This window comes from Somniosus microcephalus, unplaced genomic scaffold, assembly GCF_052327205.1.
Source record: "Somniosus microcephalus isolate GS21.2 unplaced genomic scaffold, FLI_Smic_1.0 unresolved_chr1, whole genome shotgun sequence".
Taxonomy (NCBI): domain Eukaryota; kingdom Metazoa; phylum Chordata; class Chondrichthyes; order Squaliformes; family Somniosidae; genus Somniosus; species Somniosus microcephalus.
In genome coordinates this window covers 79,480,395-79,494,036 of record NW_028225179.1, presented here as the reverse complement: position 1 = coordinate 79,494,036, position 13,642 = coordinate 79,480,395, and the positions used below count along the sequence as shown (strand labels likewise).

At 59.8% G+C, this 13,642-nt stretch overlaps 1 protein-coding gene across 2 annotated transcripts in view; it reads left to right on the top strand.

Moving 5' to 3' along the window:
• LOC147095515 (proteasome subunit beta type-8-like) overlaps positions 1–13,642 on the top strand; it is a 222,321-nt gene that overhangs the window by 22,531 nt on the left and 186,148 nt on the right. For both annotated transcript variants that reach the window (XM_085974642.1, XM_085974641.1), the window contains one exon: positions 3,577–3,781. In XM_085974642.1, the coding sequence (XP_085830768.1) occupies positions 3,577–3,781 (205 nt within the window). The remainder of the gene's footprint in view (positions 1–3,576; positions 3,782–13,642) is intronic.

Genomic DNA, 13,642 nt, shown 5'->3' with positions numbered 1-13,642 from the left:
GGGAGGGCGAGAGGGGGACAAGGGTACGGGATGGAGGGCGAGAGGCTGGGGGGATGAGAGGGGGTGCGGGGGGGGGCAGGTGAAGAGAGAGAGGGTGCGGGGGGGACGAGAGAGAGGGAAGCGGGTGCAGGGGGCTAAGGTGCGGAGGGGTGAAGAGAGAGAGGGGACGGGGGGGGAAAGAGAGAGAGGGTGCGGAGGGGACGAGAGGGTGCGGGGGGGACGAGAGAGAGGGTGCGGGGGGGACGAGAGAGAGGGTGCGGGGGGGGACGAGAGAGAGGGTACGGGGGGGACGAGAGAGAGGGTACGGGGGGGACGAGAGAGACACACGCACTGGGACCGTCAGCACACTGTTCACACACACTGGGGCCGTCAGCACACTGTTCACACTCACTGGGACCGTCAGCACACTGTTCACACACACTGGGTCCGTCAGCACACTGTTCACCCACACTGGGACCGTCAGCACACTGTTCACACACACTGGGGCCGTCAGCACACTGTTCACCCACACACTGGGACCGTCAGCACACTGTTCACACACACTGGGGCCGTCAGCACACTGTTCACACTCACTGGGACCGTCAGCACACTGTTCACACACACTGGGACCGTCAGCACACTGTTCACACACACTGGGACCGTCAGCACACTGTTCACACACACTGGGACCGTCAGCACACTGTTCACACACACTGGGACCGTCAGCACACTGTTCACACTCACTGGGACCGTCAGCACACTGTTCACACTCACTGGGACCGTCAGCACACTGTTCACACACACTGGGACTGTCAGCACACTGTTCACACACCCTGGGACCGTCAGCACACTGTTCACACACACTGGGACCGTCAGCACACTGTTCACACACACTGGGACCGTCAGCACACTGTTCACACACACTGGGTCCGTCAGTACACTGTTCACCCACACACTGGGACCGTCCGCACACTGTTCACACACACAGGGACTGTCAGCACACTGTTCACACACACTGGGTCCATCAGCACACTGTTCACACACACTGGGACCGCCAGCACACTGTTCACACACACTGGGACCGTCAGCACACTGTTCACACACACTGGGACTGTCAGCACACTGTTCACACACACAGGGACCGTCAGCACACAGTTCACACACACTGGGACCGTCAGCACACTGTTCACACACACTGGGACCGTCCGCACACTGTTCACACACACAGGGACCGTCAGCACACTGTTCACACACACTGGGACCGTCAGCACACTGTTCACACACACTGGGACCGTCAGCACACTGTTCACACACACTGGGACCGTCAGCACACTGTTCACACACACTGGGACCGTCAGCACACTGTTCACACACACTGGGACCGTCAGCACACTGTTCACACATACTGGGACCGTCAGCACACTGTTCACACACACTGGGACCGCCAGCACACTGTTCACACACACAGGGACCGTCAGCACACTGTTCACACACACTGGGACCGTCAGCACACTGTTCACACACACAGGGACCGTCAGCACACAGTTCACACACACTGGGACCGTCAGCACACTGTTCACACACACTGGGACCGTCCGCACACTGTTCACACACACAGGGACCGTCAGCACACTGTTCACACACACTGGGACCGTCAGCACACTGTTCACACACACTGGGACTGTCAGCACACTGTTCACACACACTGGGACCGTCAGCACACTGTTCACACACACTGGGACCGTCAGCACACTGTTCACACACACTGGGACCGTCAGCACACTGTTCACACACACACTGGGACCGCCAGCACACTGTTCACACACACTGGGACCGTCAGCACACTGTTCACACACACAGGGACCGTCAGCACACTGTTCACACACACAGGGACCGTCAGCACACTGTTCACACACACTGGGACCGTCAGCACACTGTTCACACACACAGGGACCGTCAGCACACTGTTCCCACACACACTGGGACCGTCAGCACACTGTTCACACACACTGGGACCGTCAGCACACTGTTCACACACACAGGGACCGTCAGCACACTGTTCACACACACAGTGGGACCGTCAGCACACTGTTCACACACACTGGGACCGTCAGCACACTGTTCACACACACTGGGACCGTCAGCACACTGTTCACACACACTGGGACCGTCAGCACACTGTTCACACACACAGGGACCGTCAGCACACTGTTCACACACACTGGGACCGTCAGCACACTGTTCACACACACTGGGACCATCGGCACACTGTTCACACACACACTGGGACCGTCAGCACACTGTTCACACACACAGTGACCGTCAGCACACTGTTCACACACACTGGGACCGTCAGCACACTGTTCACACACACTGGGACAGTCAGCACACTGTTCACACACACTGGGACCTTCAGCACACTGTTCACACACACTGGGACCGTCAGCACACTGTTCACACACACTGGGACCGTCAGCACACTGTTCACACACACTGGGACCGTCAGCACACTGTTCACACACACTGGGACCGTCAGCATACTGTTCACACACACTGGGACCGTCAGCACACTGTTCACACACACTGGGACCGTCAGCACACTGTTCACACACCCTGGGACCGTCAGCACACTGTTCACACACACTGGGACCGTCAGCACACTGTTCACACACACTGGGACCGTCAGCACACTGTTCACACACACTGGGACCGTCAGCACACTGTTCACACACACTGGGACAGTCAGCACACTGTTCACACACACTGGGACCGTCAGCACACTGTTCACACACACTGGGACCGTCAGCACACTGTTCACACACACTGGGACCGTCAGCACACTGTTCACACACACTGGGACCGTCAGCACACTGTTCACACACACTGGGACCGTCAGCACACTGTTCACACACACTGGGACCGTCAGCACACTGTTCACACACACTGGGACCGTCAGCACACTGTTCAGACACACTGGGACCGTCAGCACACTGTTCACACACACTGGGACCGTCAGCACACTGTTCACACACTCACTGGGACCGTCAGCACACAGTTCACGCACACTGGGACCGTCGGCACACTGTTCACACACACTGGGACCGTCGGCACACTGTGCACACACACTGGGACCGTCGGCACACTGTTCAGACACACTGGGACCGTCAGCACACTGTTCACACACACTGGGACCGTCAGCACACTGTTCAGACACACTGGGACCGTCAGCACACTGTTCTCACACACTGGGACCGTCCGCACACTGTTCACACACACTGCGACCGTCAGCACACTGTTCACACACACTGGGACCGTCAGCACACTGTTCACACACCCTGGGACCGTCAGCACACTGTTCACACACACACTGAGACCGTCAGCACACTGTTCACACATTAATGTTAATGGCTGACACATCGTGTGCAGGGCCCGTAACTTTTAACTTCGGGTGGTGAGTGAGCAAGATAGCTTATGCGCAAGTGATTACTAAGATCGCCCCGATAAGCTGATGATTCAGGAGCTCACACCAAGGGGATCATTTGTATTACAGACTTTAAAATAATCTGATAGTCTGTTGATTCTCCATTTCTTTTACAGGGTCCAGGCCTTTACTATGTGAATGCAAATGGACTGAGGCTCTCTGGCGACATGTTTTCCACTGGATCTGGCAGCAGTTATGCGTATGGTGTTCTAGACAGCGGGTATAAATATGATCTGTCAGTGCAGGAGGCCTATGATCTGACACAGCGTGCTATTTACCATGCGACGCATCGGGATGCTTACTCTGGAGGCACAGTCAACAGTGAGCACAATATTTCAAATGTTTTGTTTCTAAACTGTATCACGACACACGGAACCATAGAATTGCAGAGCTAAAAGGCAGCCATTCCCCCATTCACTGTGTCCTCAGTCCCATTCCCTGCCCTTTCCCCCATCGCCCTGTGTCCTCAGTCCCATTCCCTGCCCTTTCCCCATCGCCCTGTGTCCTCAGTCCCATTCCCTGCCCTTTCCCCATTCCCCCATCACCCTGTGTCCTCAGTCCCATTCCCTGCCCTTTCCCCATTCCCCCATCGTCCTGTGTCCTCAGTCCCATTCCCTGCCCTTTCCCCCATCGTCCTGTGTCCTCAGTCCCATTCCCTGCCCTTTCCCCATTCCCCCATCGTCCTGTGTCCTCAGTCCCATTCCCTGCCCTTTCCCCATTCCCCATCGCCCTGTGTCCTCAGTCCCATTCCCTGCCCTTGCCCCATTCCCCCATCGCCCTGTGTCCTCAGTCCCATTCCCTGCACTTTGCCCATTCCCCCATCGCCCTGTGTCCTCAGTCCCATTCCCTGCCCTTTCCCCATTCCCCCATCGCCCTGTGTCCTCAGTCCCATTCCCTGCCCTTTCCCCCATCGCCGTGTCCTCAGTCCCATTCCCTGCCCTTTCCCCATTCCCCCATCGCCCTGTGTCCTCAGTCCCATTCCCTGCCCTTTCCCCATTCCCCATCACCCTGTGTCCTCAGTCCCATTCCCTACCCTTTCCCCATTGCCCTGTGTCCTCAGTGCCATTCCCTGCCCTTTCCCCAGCCACGCATCGCCATGTCCTCAGTCCCATTCCCTGTCCTTTCCCCATTCGCCCATCGCCCTGTGTCCTCAGTCCCATTCCCTGCCCTTTCCCCATTCCCCCCATCACCCTGTGTCCTCAGTCCCATTCCCTGCCCTTTCCCCATTCCCCATCACCCTGTGTCCTCAGTCCCATTCCCTGTCCTTTCCCCATTCCCCCATCGCCCTGTGTCCTCAGTCCCATTCCCTGTCCTTTCCCCATTCCCCCATCGCCCTGTGTCCTTAGTCCCATTCCCTGCCCTTTCCCCATTCCCCCATCACCCTGTGTCCTCAGTCCCATTCACTGCCTTTTCCCCATTCCCCCATCGCCATGTCCTCAGTCCTATTCCCTGCCCTTTCCCCATTCCCCCATCGCCCTGTGTCCTCAGTCCCATTCCCTGCCCTTTCCCCATCGTCTTGTGTCCTCAGTCCCATTCCCTGCCCTTTCCCCATTCCCCCATCGTCCTGTGTCCTCAGTCCCATTCCCTGCCCTTTCCCCATTCCGGCATCGTCCTGTGTCCTCAGTCCCATTCCCTGCCCTTTCCCCCATCGTCCTGTGTCCTCAGTCCCATTCCCTGCCCTTTCCCCATTCCCCCATCGTCCTGTGTCCTCAGTCCCATTCCCTGCCCTTTCCCATTGCCCTGTGTCCTCAGTCCCATTCCCTGCCCTTTCCCCATTCACCCATCGCCATGTCCTCAGTCCCATTCCCTGTCCTTTCCCCATTCCCCCGTCGCCCTGTGTCCTCAGTCCCATTCCCTGCCCTTTCCCCATTCCCCCATCGCCCTGTGTCCTCAGTCCCATTCCCTGCCCTTTCCCCATTCCCCCATCGCCCTGTGTCCTCAGTCCCATTCCCTGCCCTTTCCCCATTCCCCCCATCACCCTGTGTCCTCAGTCCCATTCCCTATCCTTTCCCCATTCCCCATCACATTGTGTCCTCAGTCCCATTCCTTCTCCTTTCCCCATTCCCCCATCGCCCTGTGTCCTCAGTCCCATTCCCTGCCCTTTCCCCATTCCCCCATCACCCTGTGTCCTCAGTCCCATTCACTGCCTTTTCCCCATTCCCCCATCGCCATGTCCTCAGTCCTATTCCCTGCCCTTTCCCCATTCCCCCATCGCCCTGTGTCCTCAGTCCCATTCCCTGCCCTTTCCCCATTCCCCCATCGCCCTGTGTCCTGAGTCCCATTCCCTGCCCTTTCCCCATTCCCCCATCGTCCTGTGTCCTCAGTCCCATTCCCTGCCCTTTCCCCACTCCCCCATCGTCCTGTGTCCTCAGTCCCATTCCCTGCCCTTTCCCATGGCCCTGTGTCCTCACTCCCATTCCCTGCCCTTTCCCCATTCACCCATCGCCATGTCCTCAGTCCCATTCCCTGCCCTTTCCCCATCGCCCTGTGTCCTCAGTCCCATTCCCTGCCCTTTCCCCATTCCCCCATCACCCTGAGTCCTCAGTCCCATTCCCTGCCCTTTCCCCATTCCCCCATCGCCCTGTGTCCTCAGTCCCATTCCCTGCCCTTTCCCCATCGCCCTGTGTCCGCAGTCCCATTCCCTGCCCTTTCCCCATCGCCCTGTGTCCTCAGTCCCATTCCCTGCCCTTTCCCCATTCCCCCATCGCCCTGTGTCCTCAGTCCCATTCCCTGCCCTTTCCCCATTCCCCCATCGCCCTGTGTCCTCAGTCCCATTCCCTGCCCTTTCCCCATTCCCCCATCGTCCTGTGTCCTCAGTCCCATTCCCTGCCCTTTCCCCATTCCCCCATCACCCTGTGTCCTCAGTCCCATTCCCTGCCCTGTCCCCATTCCACATCGTCCTGTGTCCTCAGTCCCATTCCCTGCCCTTTCCCCATTCCCCCATCACCCTGTGTCCTCAGTCGCATTCCCTGCCCTTTCCCCATCGCCCTGTGTCCTCAGTCCCATTCCCTGCCCTTTCCCCATTCCCCCATCACCCTGTGTCCTCAGTCCCATTCCCTGCCCTTTCCCCATCGCCCTGTGTCCTCAGTCCCATTCCCTGCCCTTTCCCCATTCCCTGCCCTTTCCCCATTCCCCCATCACCCTGTGTCCTCAGTCCCATTCCCTGCCCTTTCCCCATCGCCCTGTGTCCTCAGTCCCATTCCCTGCCCTTTCCCCATTCCCCCATCGCCCTCTGTCCTCAATCCCATTCCCTGCCCTTTCCCCTTTCCCCATCGCCCTGTGTCCTCAGTCCCATTCCCTGCCCTTTCCCCATTCCCCCATCGCCCTGTGTCCTCAGTCCCATTCCCTGCCCTTTCCTCCATCGCCCTGTGTCCTCAGTCCCATTCCCTGCCCTTTCCCCATTCCCCCATCGCCCTGTGTCCTCAGTCCCATTCCCTGCCCTTTCCCCATTCCGCCATCGCCGTGTCCTCAGTCCCATTCCCTGCCCTTTCCCCATTCCCCCATCGCCCTGTGTCCTCAGTCCCATTCCCTGCCCTTTCCCCATCGCCCTGTGTCCTCAGTCCCATTCCCTGCCCTTTCCCCATTCCCTGCCCTTTCCCCATTCCCCCATCACCCTGTGTCCTCAGTCCCATTCCCTGCCCTTTCCCCATCGCCCTGTGTCCTCAGTCCCATTCCCTGCCCTTTCCCCATTCCCCCATCGCCCTCTGTCCTCAATCCCATTCCCTGCCCTTTCCCCTTTCCCCATCGCCCTGTGTCCTCAGTCCCATTCCCTGCCCTTTCCCCATTCCCCCATCGCCCTGTGTCCTCAGTCCCATTCCCTGCCCTTTCCTCCATCGCCCTGTGACCTCAGTCCCATTCCCTGCCCTTTCCCCATTCCCCCATCGCCCTGTGTCCTCAGTCCCATTCCCTGCCCTTTCCCCATTCCGCCATCGCCGTGTCCGCAGTCCCATTCCCTGCCTTTTCCCCATTCCCCCATCGCCCTGTGTCCTCAATCCCATTCCCTGCCCTTTCCCCTTTCCCCATCGCCCTGTGTCCTGAGTCCCATTCCCTGCCCTTTCCCCATTCCCCCATCGCCCTGTGTCCTCAGTCCCATTCCCTGCCCTTTCCCCATTCCCCCATCGCCCTGTTTCGTCAGTCCAATTCCCTGTCCTTTCCCCATTCCCTCATCGCCCTGTGTCCTTAGTCCCATTCCCTGCCCTTTCCCCATTCCCCCATCGTCCTGTGTCCTCAGTCCCATTCCCTCCCCTTTCCCCATTCCCCCATCGTCCTGTGTCCTCAGTCCCATTCCCTCCCCTTTCCCCATTCCCCCATCGCCCTCTGTCCTCAGTTACTTTCCCTGCCCTTTCCCCATTCCCCCATCACCCTGAGTCCTCAGTCCCATTCCCTGCCCTTTCCCCATTCCCCCATCGCCCTGTGTCCTCAGTCCCATTCCCTGCCCTTTCCCCATTCCCCCATCGCCCTGTGTCCTCAGTCCCATTCCCTGCCCTTTCCCCCATCGCCCTGTGTCCTCAGTCCCATTCCCTGCCCTTTCCCCAGTCACCCATCGTCCTGTGTCCTCAGTCCCATTCCCTCCCCTTTCCCCATTCCCCCATCGCCCTGTGTCCTCAGTCCCATTCCCTGCCCTTTCCCCCATCGCCCTGTGTCCTCAGTCCCATTCCATGCCCTTTGCCCATTCCCCCATCACCCTGTGTCCTCAGTCCCATTCCCTGCCCTTTCCCCATCGCCCTGTGTCCTCAGTCCCATTCCCTGCCCTTTCCCCATTCCCCCATCGCCCTGTGTCCTCAGTCCCATTCCCTGCCTTTTCCCCATTCCCCCATCGCCCTGTGTCCTCCGTCCCATTCCCTGCCCTTTCCCCATTCCCCCATCACCCTGTGTCCTAAGTCCCATTCCCTGCCCTTTCCCCATTCCCCCATCGCCGTGTCCTCAGTCCCATTCCCTGCCCTTTCCCCATTCCCCCATCGCCCTGTGTCCTCAGTCCCATCCCCTGCCCTTGCCCCATTCCCCCATCGCCCTGTGTCCTCAGTCCCATTCCCTGCCCTTGCCCCATTCCCCCATCGCCCTGTGTCCTCAGTCCCATTCCCTGCCCTTTCCCCATCGCCCTGTGTCCTCAGTCCCATTCCCTGCCCTTTCCCCATTCCCTGCCCTTTCCCCATTCCCCCATCACCCTGTGTCCTCAGTCCCATTCCCTGCCCTTTCCCCATCGCCCTGTGTCCTCAGTCCCATTCCCTGCCCTTTCCCCATTCTCCCATCGCCCTGTGTCCTCAGTCCCATTCCCTGCCCTTTCCCCATTGCCCTGTGTCCTCAGTCCAATTCCCTGCCCTTTCCCCATTCCCCCCATCACCCTGTGTCCTCAGTCCCATTCCCTGTCCTTTCCCCATTCCCCATCACCCTGTGTCCTCAGTCCCATTCCCTGTCCTTTCCCCATTCCCCCATCGCCCTGTGTCCTCAGTCCCATTCCCTGTCCTTTCCCCATTCCCCCATCGCCCTGTGTCCTGACTCCCATTCCCTGCCCTTTCCCCATTCCCCCATCGCCCTGTGTCCTCAGTCCCATTCCCTGCCCTTTCCCCATTCCCCCATCGCCCTGTGTCCTCAGTCCCATTCCCTGCCCTTTCCCCATTCCCCCATCGCCCTGTGTCCTCAGTCCCATTCCCTGCCCTTTCCCCATTCCCCCATCACCCTGTGTCCTCAGTCCCATTCCCTCTCCTTTCCCCATTCCCCCATCGCCCTGTGTCCTCAGTCCCATTCCCTGCCCTTGCCCCATTCCCCCATCGCCCTGTGTCCGCAGTCCCATTCCCTGCCCTTTCCCCATTCCCCCATCGCCCTGTGTCCTCAGTCCCATTCCCTGCCCTTTCCCCATCGCCCTGTGTCCTCAGTCCCATTCCCTGCCCTTTCCCCATTCCCCCATCGCCCTGTGTCCTCAGTCCCATTCCCTGCCCTTTCCCCATTCCCCCATCGCCGTGTCCTCAGTCCCATTTCCTGCCCTTTCCCCATTCCCCCATCACCCTGTGTCCTCAGTCCCATTCCCTGCCCTTTCCCCATCGCCCTGTGTCCTCAGTCCCATTCCCTGCCCTTTCCCCATTCCCTGCCCTTTCCCCATTCCCCCATCACCCTGTGTCCTCAGTCCCATTCCCTGCCCTTTCCCCATCGCCCTGTGTCCTCAGTCCCATTCCCTGCCCTTTCCCCATTCCCCCATCGCCCTCTGCCCTCAATCCCATTCCCTGCCCTTTCACCTTTCCCCATCGCCCTGCGTCCTCAGTCCCATTCCCTGCCCTTTCCCCATTCCCCCATCGCCCTGTGTCCTCAGTCCCATTCCCTGCCCTTTCCCCATCGCCCTGTGTCCTCAGTCCCATTCCCTGCCCTTTCCCCATTCCCCCATCGTCCTCTGTCCTCAATCCCATTCCCTGCCCTTTCCCCTTTCCCCATCGCCCTGTGTCCTCAGTCCCATTCCCTGCCCTTTCCCCATTCCCCCATCGCCCTGTGTCCTCAGTCCCATTCCCTGCCCTTTCCTCCATCGCCCTGTGTCCTCAGTCCCATTCCCTGCCCTTTCCCCATTCCCCCATCGCCCTGTGTCCTCAGTCCCATTCCCTGCCCTTTCCCCATTCCGCCATCGCCGTGTCCTCAGTCCCATTCCCTGCCTTTTCCCCATTCCCCCATCGCCGTGTCCTCAATCCCATTCCCTGCCCTTTCCCCTTTCCCCATCGCCCTGTGTCCTGAGTCCCATTCCCTGCCCTTTCCCCATTCCCCCATCACCCTGAGTCCTCAGTCCCATTCCCTGCCCTTTCCCCATTCCCCCATCGCCCTGTGTCCTCAGTCACATTCCCTGCCCTTTCCCCATTCCCCCATCGCCCTGTGTCCTCAGTCCCATTCCCTGCCCTTTCCCCCAATCGCCCTGTGTCCTCAGTCCCATTCCCTGCCCTTTCCCCAGTCACCCATCGTCCTGTGTCCTCAGTCCCATTCCCTCCCCTTTCCCCATCGCCCTCTGTCCTCAGTCCCATTCCCTGCCCTTTCCCCATTCCCCCATCGCCCTGTGTCCTCAGTCCCATTCCCTGCCTTTTCCCCATTCCCCCATCACCCTGTGTCCTCAGTCCCATTCCCTGCCCTTTCCCCATCGCCCTGTGTCCTCAGTCCCATTCCCTGTCCTTTCCCCATTCCCCCATCGCCCTGTGTCCTCAATCCCATTCCCTGCCCTTTCCCCTTTCCCCATCGCCCTGTGTCCTGAGTCCCATTCCCTGCCCTTTCCCCATTCCCCCATCGCCCTGTCTCCTCAGTCCCATTCCCTGCCCTTTCCCCATTCCCCCATCGCCCTGTTTCCTCAGTCCAATTCCCTGTCCTTTCCCCATTCCCTCATCGCCCTGTGTCCTTAGTCCCATTCCCTGCCCTTTCCCCATTCCCCCATCACCCTGTGTCCTCAGTCCCATTCCCTGCCCTTTCCCCAGTCACCCATCGTCCTGTGTCCTCAGTCCCATTCCCTCCCCTTTCCCCATTCCCCCATCGACCTCTGTCCTCAGTCCCATTCCCTGCCCTTTCCCCATCGCCCTGTGTCCTCAGTCCCATTCCCTGCCCTTTCCCCATTCCCCCATCACCCTGTGTCCTAAGTCCCATTCCCTGCCCTTTCCCCATTCCCCCATCGCCCTGTGTCCTCCGTCCCATTCCCTGCCCTTTCCCCATTCCCCCATCACCCTGTGTCCTAAGTCCCATTCCCTGCCCTTTCCCCATTCCCCCATCGCCCTGTGTCCTCAGTCCCATTCCCTGCCCTTTCCCCATTCCCCCATCGCCCTGTGTCCTCAGTCCCATTCCCTGCCCTTTCCCCATTCCCCCATCGCCCTGTGTCCTCAGTCCCATTCCCTGCCCTTTCCCCATCGCCCTGTGTCCTCAGTCCCATTCCCTGCCCTTTCCCCATTCCCCCATCGCCCTGTGTCCTCAGTCCCATTCCCTGCCTTTTCCCCATTCCCCCATCGCCCTGTGTCCTCAGTCCCATTTCCTGCCCTTTCCCCATTCCCCCATCGTCCTGTGTCCTCAGTCCCATTCTCTGCCCTTTCCCCATTCCACATCGCCCTGTGTCCTCAGTCCCATTCCCTGCCCTTTCCCCATCGCCCTGTGTCCTCAGTCCCATTCCCTGCCCTTTCCCCATTCCCCCATCGCCCTGTGTCCTCAATCCCATTCCCTGCCCTTTCCCCTTTCCCCATCGCCCTGTGTCCTCAGTCCCATTCCCTGCCCTTACCCCATTCCCCCATCGCCCTGTGTCCTCAGTCCCATTCCCTGCCCTTTCCCCATTCCCCCATCGCCCTGTGTCCTCAGTCCCATTCCCTGCCCTTTCCCCATTCCCCCATCGCCCTGTGTCCTGAGTCCCATTCCCTGCCCTTTCCCCATTCCCCCATCGCCCTGTGTCCTCAGTCCCATTCCCTGCCCTTTCCCCATTCCCCCATCGCCCTGTGTCCTCAGTCCCATTCCCTGCCCTTTCCCCATTCCCCCATCACCCTGTGTCCTCAGTCCCATTCCCTGCCCTTTCCCCATTCACCCATTACCCTGTGTCCTCAGTCCCATTCCCTGCCCTTTCCCCATTCCCCATCACCCTGTGTCCTCAGTCCCATTCCCTGTCCTTTCCCCATTCCCCCATCGCCCTGTGTCCTCAGTCCCATTCCCCCATCGCCGTGTCCTCAGTCCCATTCCCTGCCCTTTCCCCATTCCCCCATCTCCCTGTGTCCTCAGTCCTATTCCCTGTCCTTTCCCCATTCCCCCATCGCCCTGTGTCCCCAGTCACATTCCCTGCCCTTTCCCCATTCCCCCATCGCCCTGTGTACTCAGTCCCATTCCCTGCCCTTTCCCCATTCCCCCATCGTCGTGTCCTCAGTCCCATTCCCTGCCCTTTCCCCATCGCCCTGTGTCCTCAGTCCCAGTCCCTGCCCTTTCCCCATTATCCTGTGTCCTCAGTCCCATTCCCAGTCCTTTCCCCCATCGCCCTCTGTCCTCAGTCCCAGCCCTTTCCCCCATCGCCCTGTGTCCTCAGTCCCATTCCCTGCCCTTACCCCATTCCCCCATTGCCCTGTGTCCTCAGTCCCATTCCCTGCCCTTTCCCCATTCCCCCATCGCCCTGTGTCCTCAGTCCCATTCCCTGCCCTTTCCCCATCGCCCTGTGTCCTCAGTCCCAGTCCCTGCCCTTTCCCCATTATCCTGTGTCCTCAGTCCCATTCCCAGTCCTTTCCCCCATCGCCCTGTGTCCTCAGTCCCAGCCCTTTCCCCCATCGCCCTGTGTCCTCAGTCCCATTCCCTGCCCTTTCCCCATTGCCCAGTGTCCTCATTCCCATTCCCTGTCCTTTCCCCATTCCCCCATCGCCCTGTGTCCTCAGTCCCATTCCCTGCCCTTTCCCCCATCGCCCTGTGTCCTCAGTCCCATTCCATGCCCTTTGCCCATTCCCCCATCACCCTGTGTCCTCCGTCCCATTCCCTGCCCTTTCCCCATTCCCCCATCACCCTGTGTCCTAAGTCCCATTCCCTGCCCTTTCCCCATTCCCCCATCGCCCTGTGTCCTCCGTCCCATTCCCTGCCCTTTCCCCATTCCCCCATCACCCTGTGTCCTAAGTCCCATTCCCTGCCCTTTCCCCATTCCCCCATCGCCCTGTGTCCTCAGTCCCATTCCCTGCCCTTTCCCCATTCCCCCATCGCCCTGTGTCCTCAGTCCCATTCCCTGCCCTTTCCCCATTCCCCCATCGCCCTGTGTCCTCAGTCCCATTCCCTGCCCTTTCCCCATCGCCCTGTGTCCTCAGTCCCATTCCCTGCCCTTTCCCCATTGCCCTGTGTCCTCAGTCCCATTCCCTGCCTTTTCCCCATTCCCCCCATCGCCCTGTGTCCTCAGTCCCATTTCCTGCCCTTTCCCCATTCCCCCATCGTCCTGTGTCCTCAGTCCCATTCTCTGCCCTTTCCCCATTCCCCCATCACCCTGTGTCCTCAGTCCCATTCCCTGCCCTTTCCCCATTCCACATCGCCCTGTGTCCTCAGTCCCATTCCCTGCCCTTTCCCCATTCCCCCATCACCCTGTGTCCTCAGTCCCATTCCCTGCCCTTTCCCCATCGCCCTGTGTCCTCAATCCCATTCCCTGCCCTTTCCCCTTTCCCCATCGCCCTGTGTCCTCAGTCCCATTCCCTGCCCTTACCCCATTCCCCCATCGCCCTGTGTCCTCAGTCC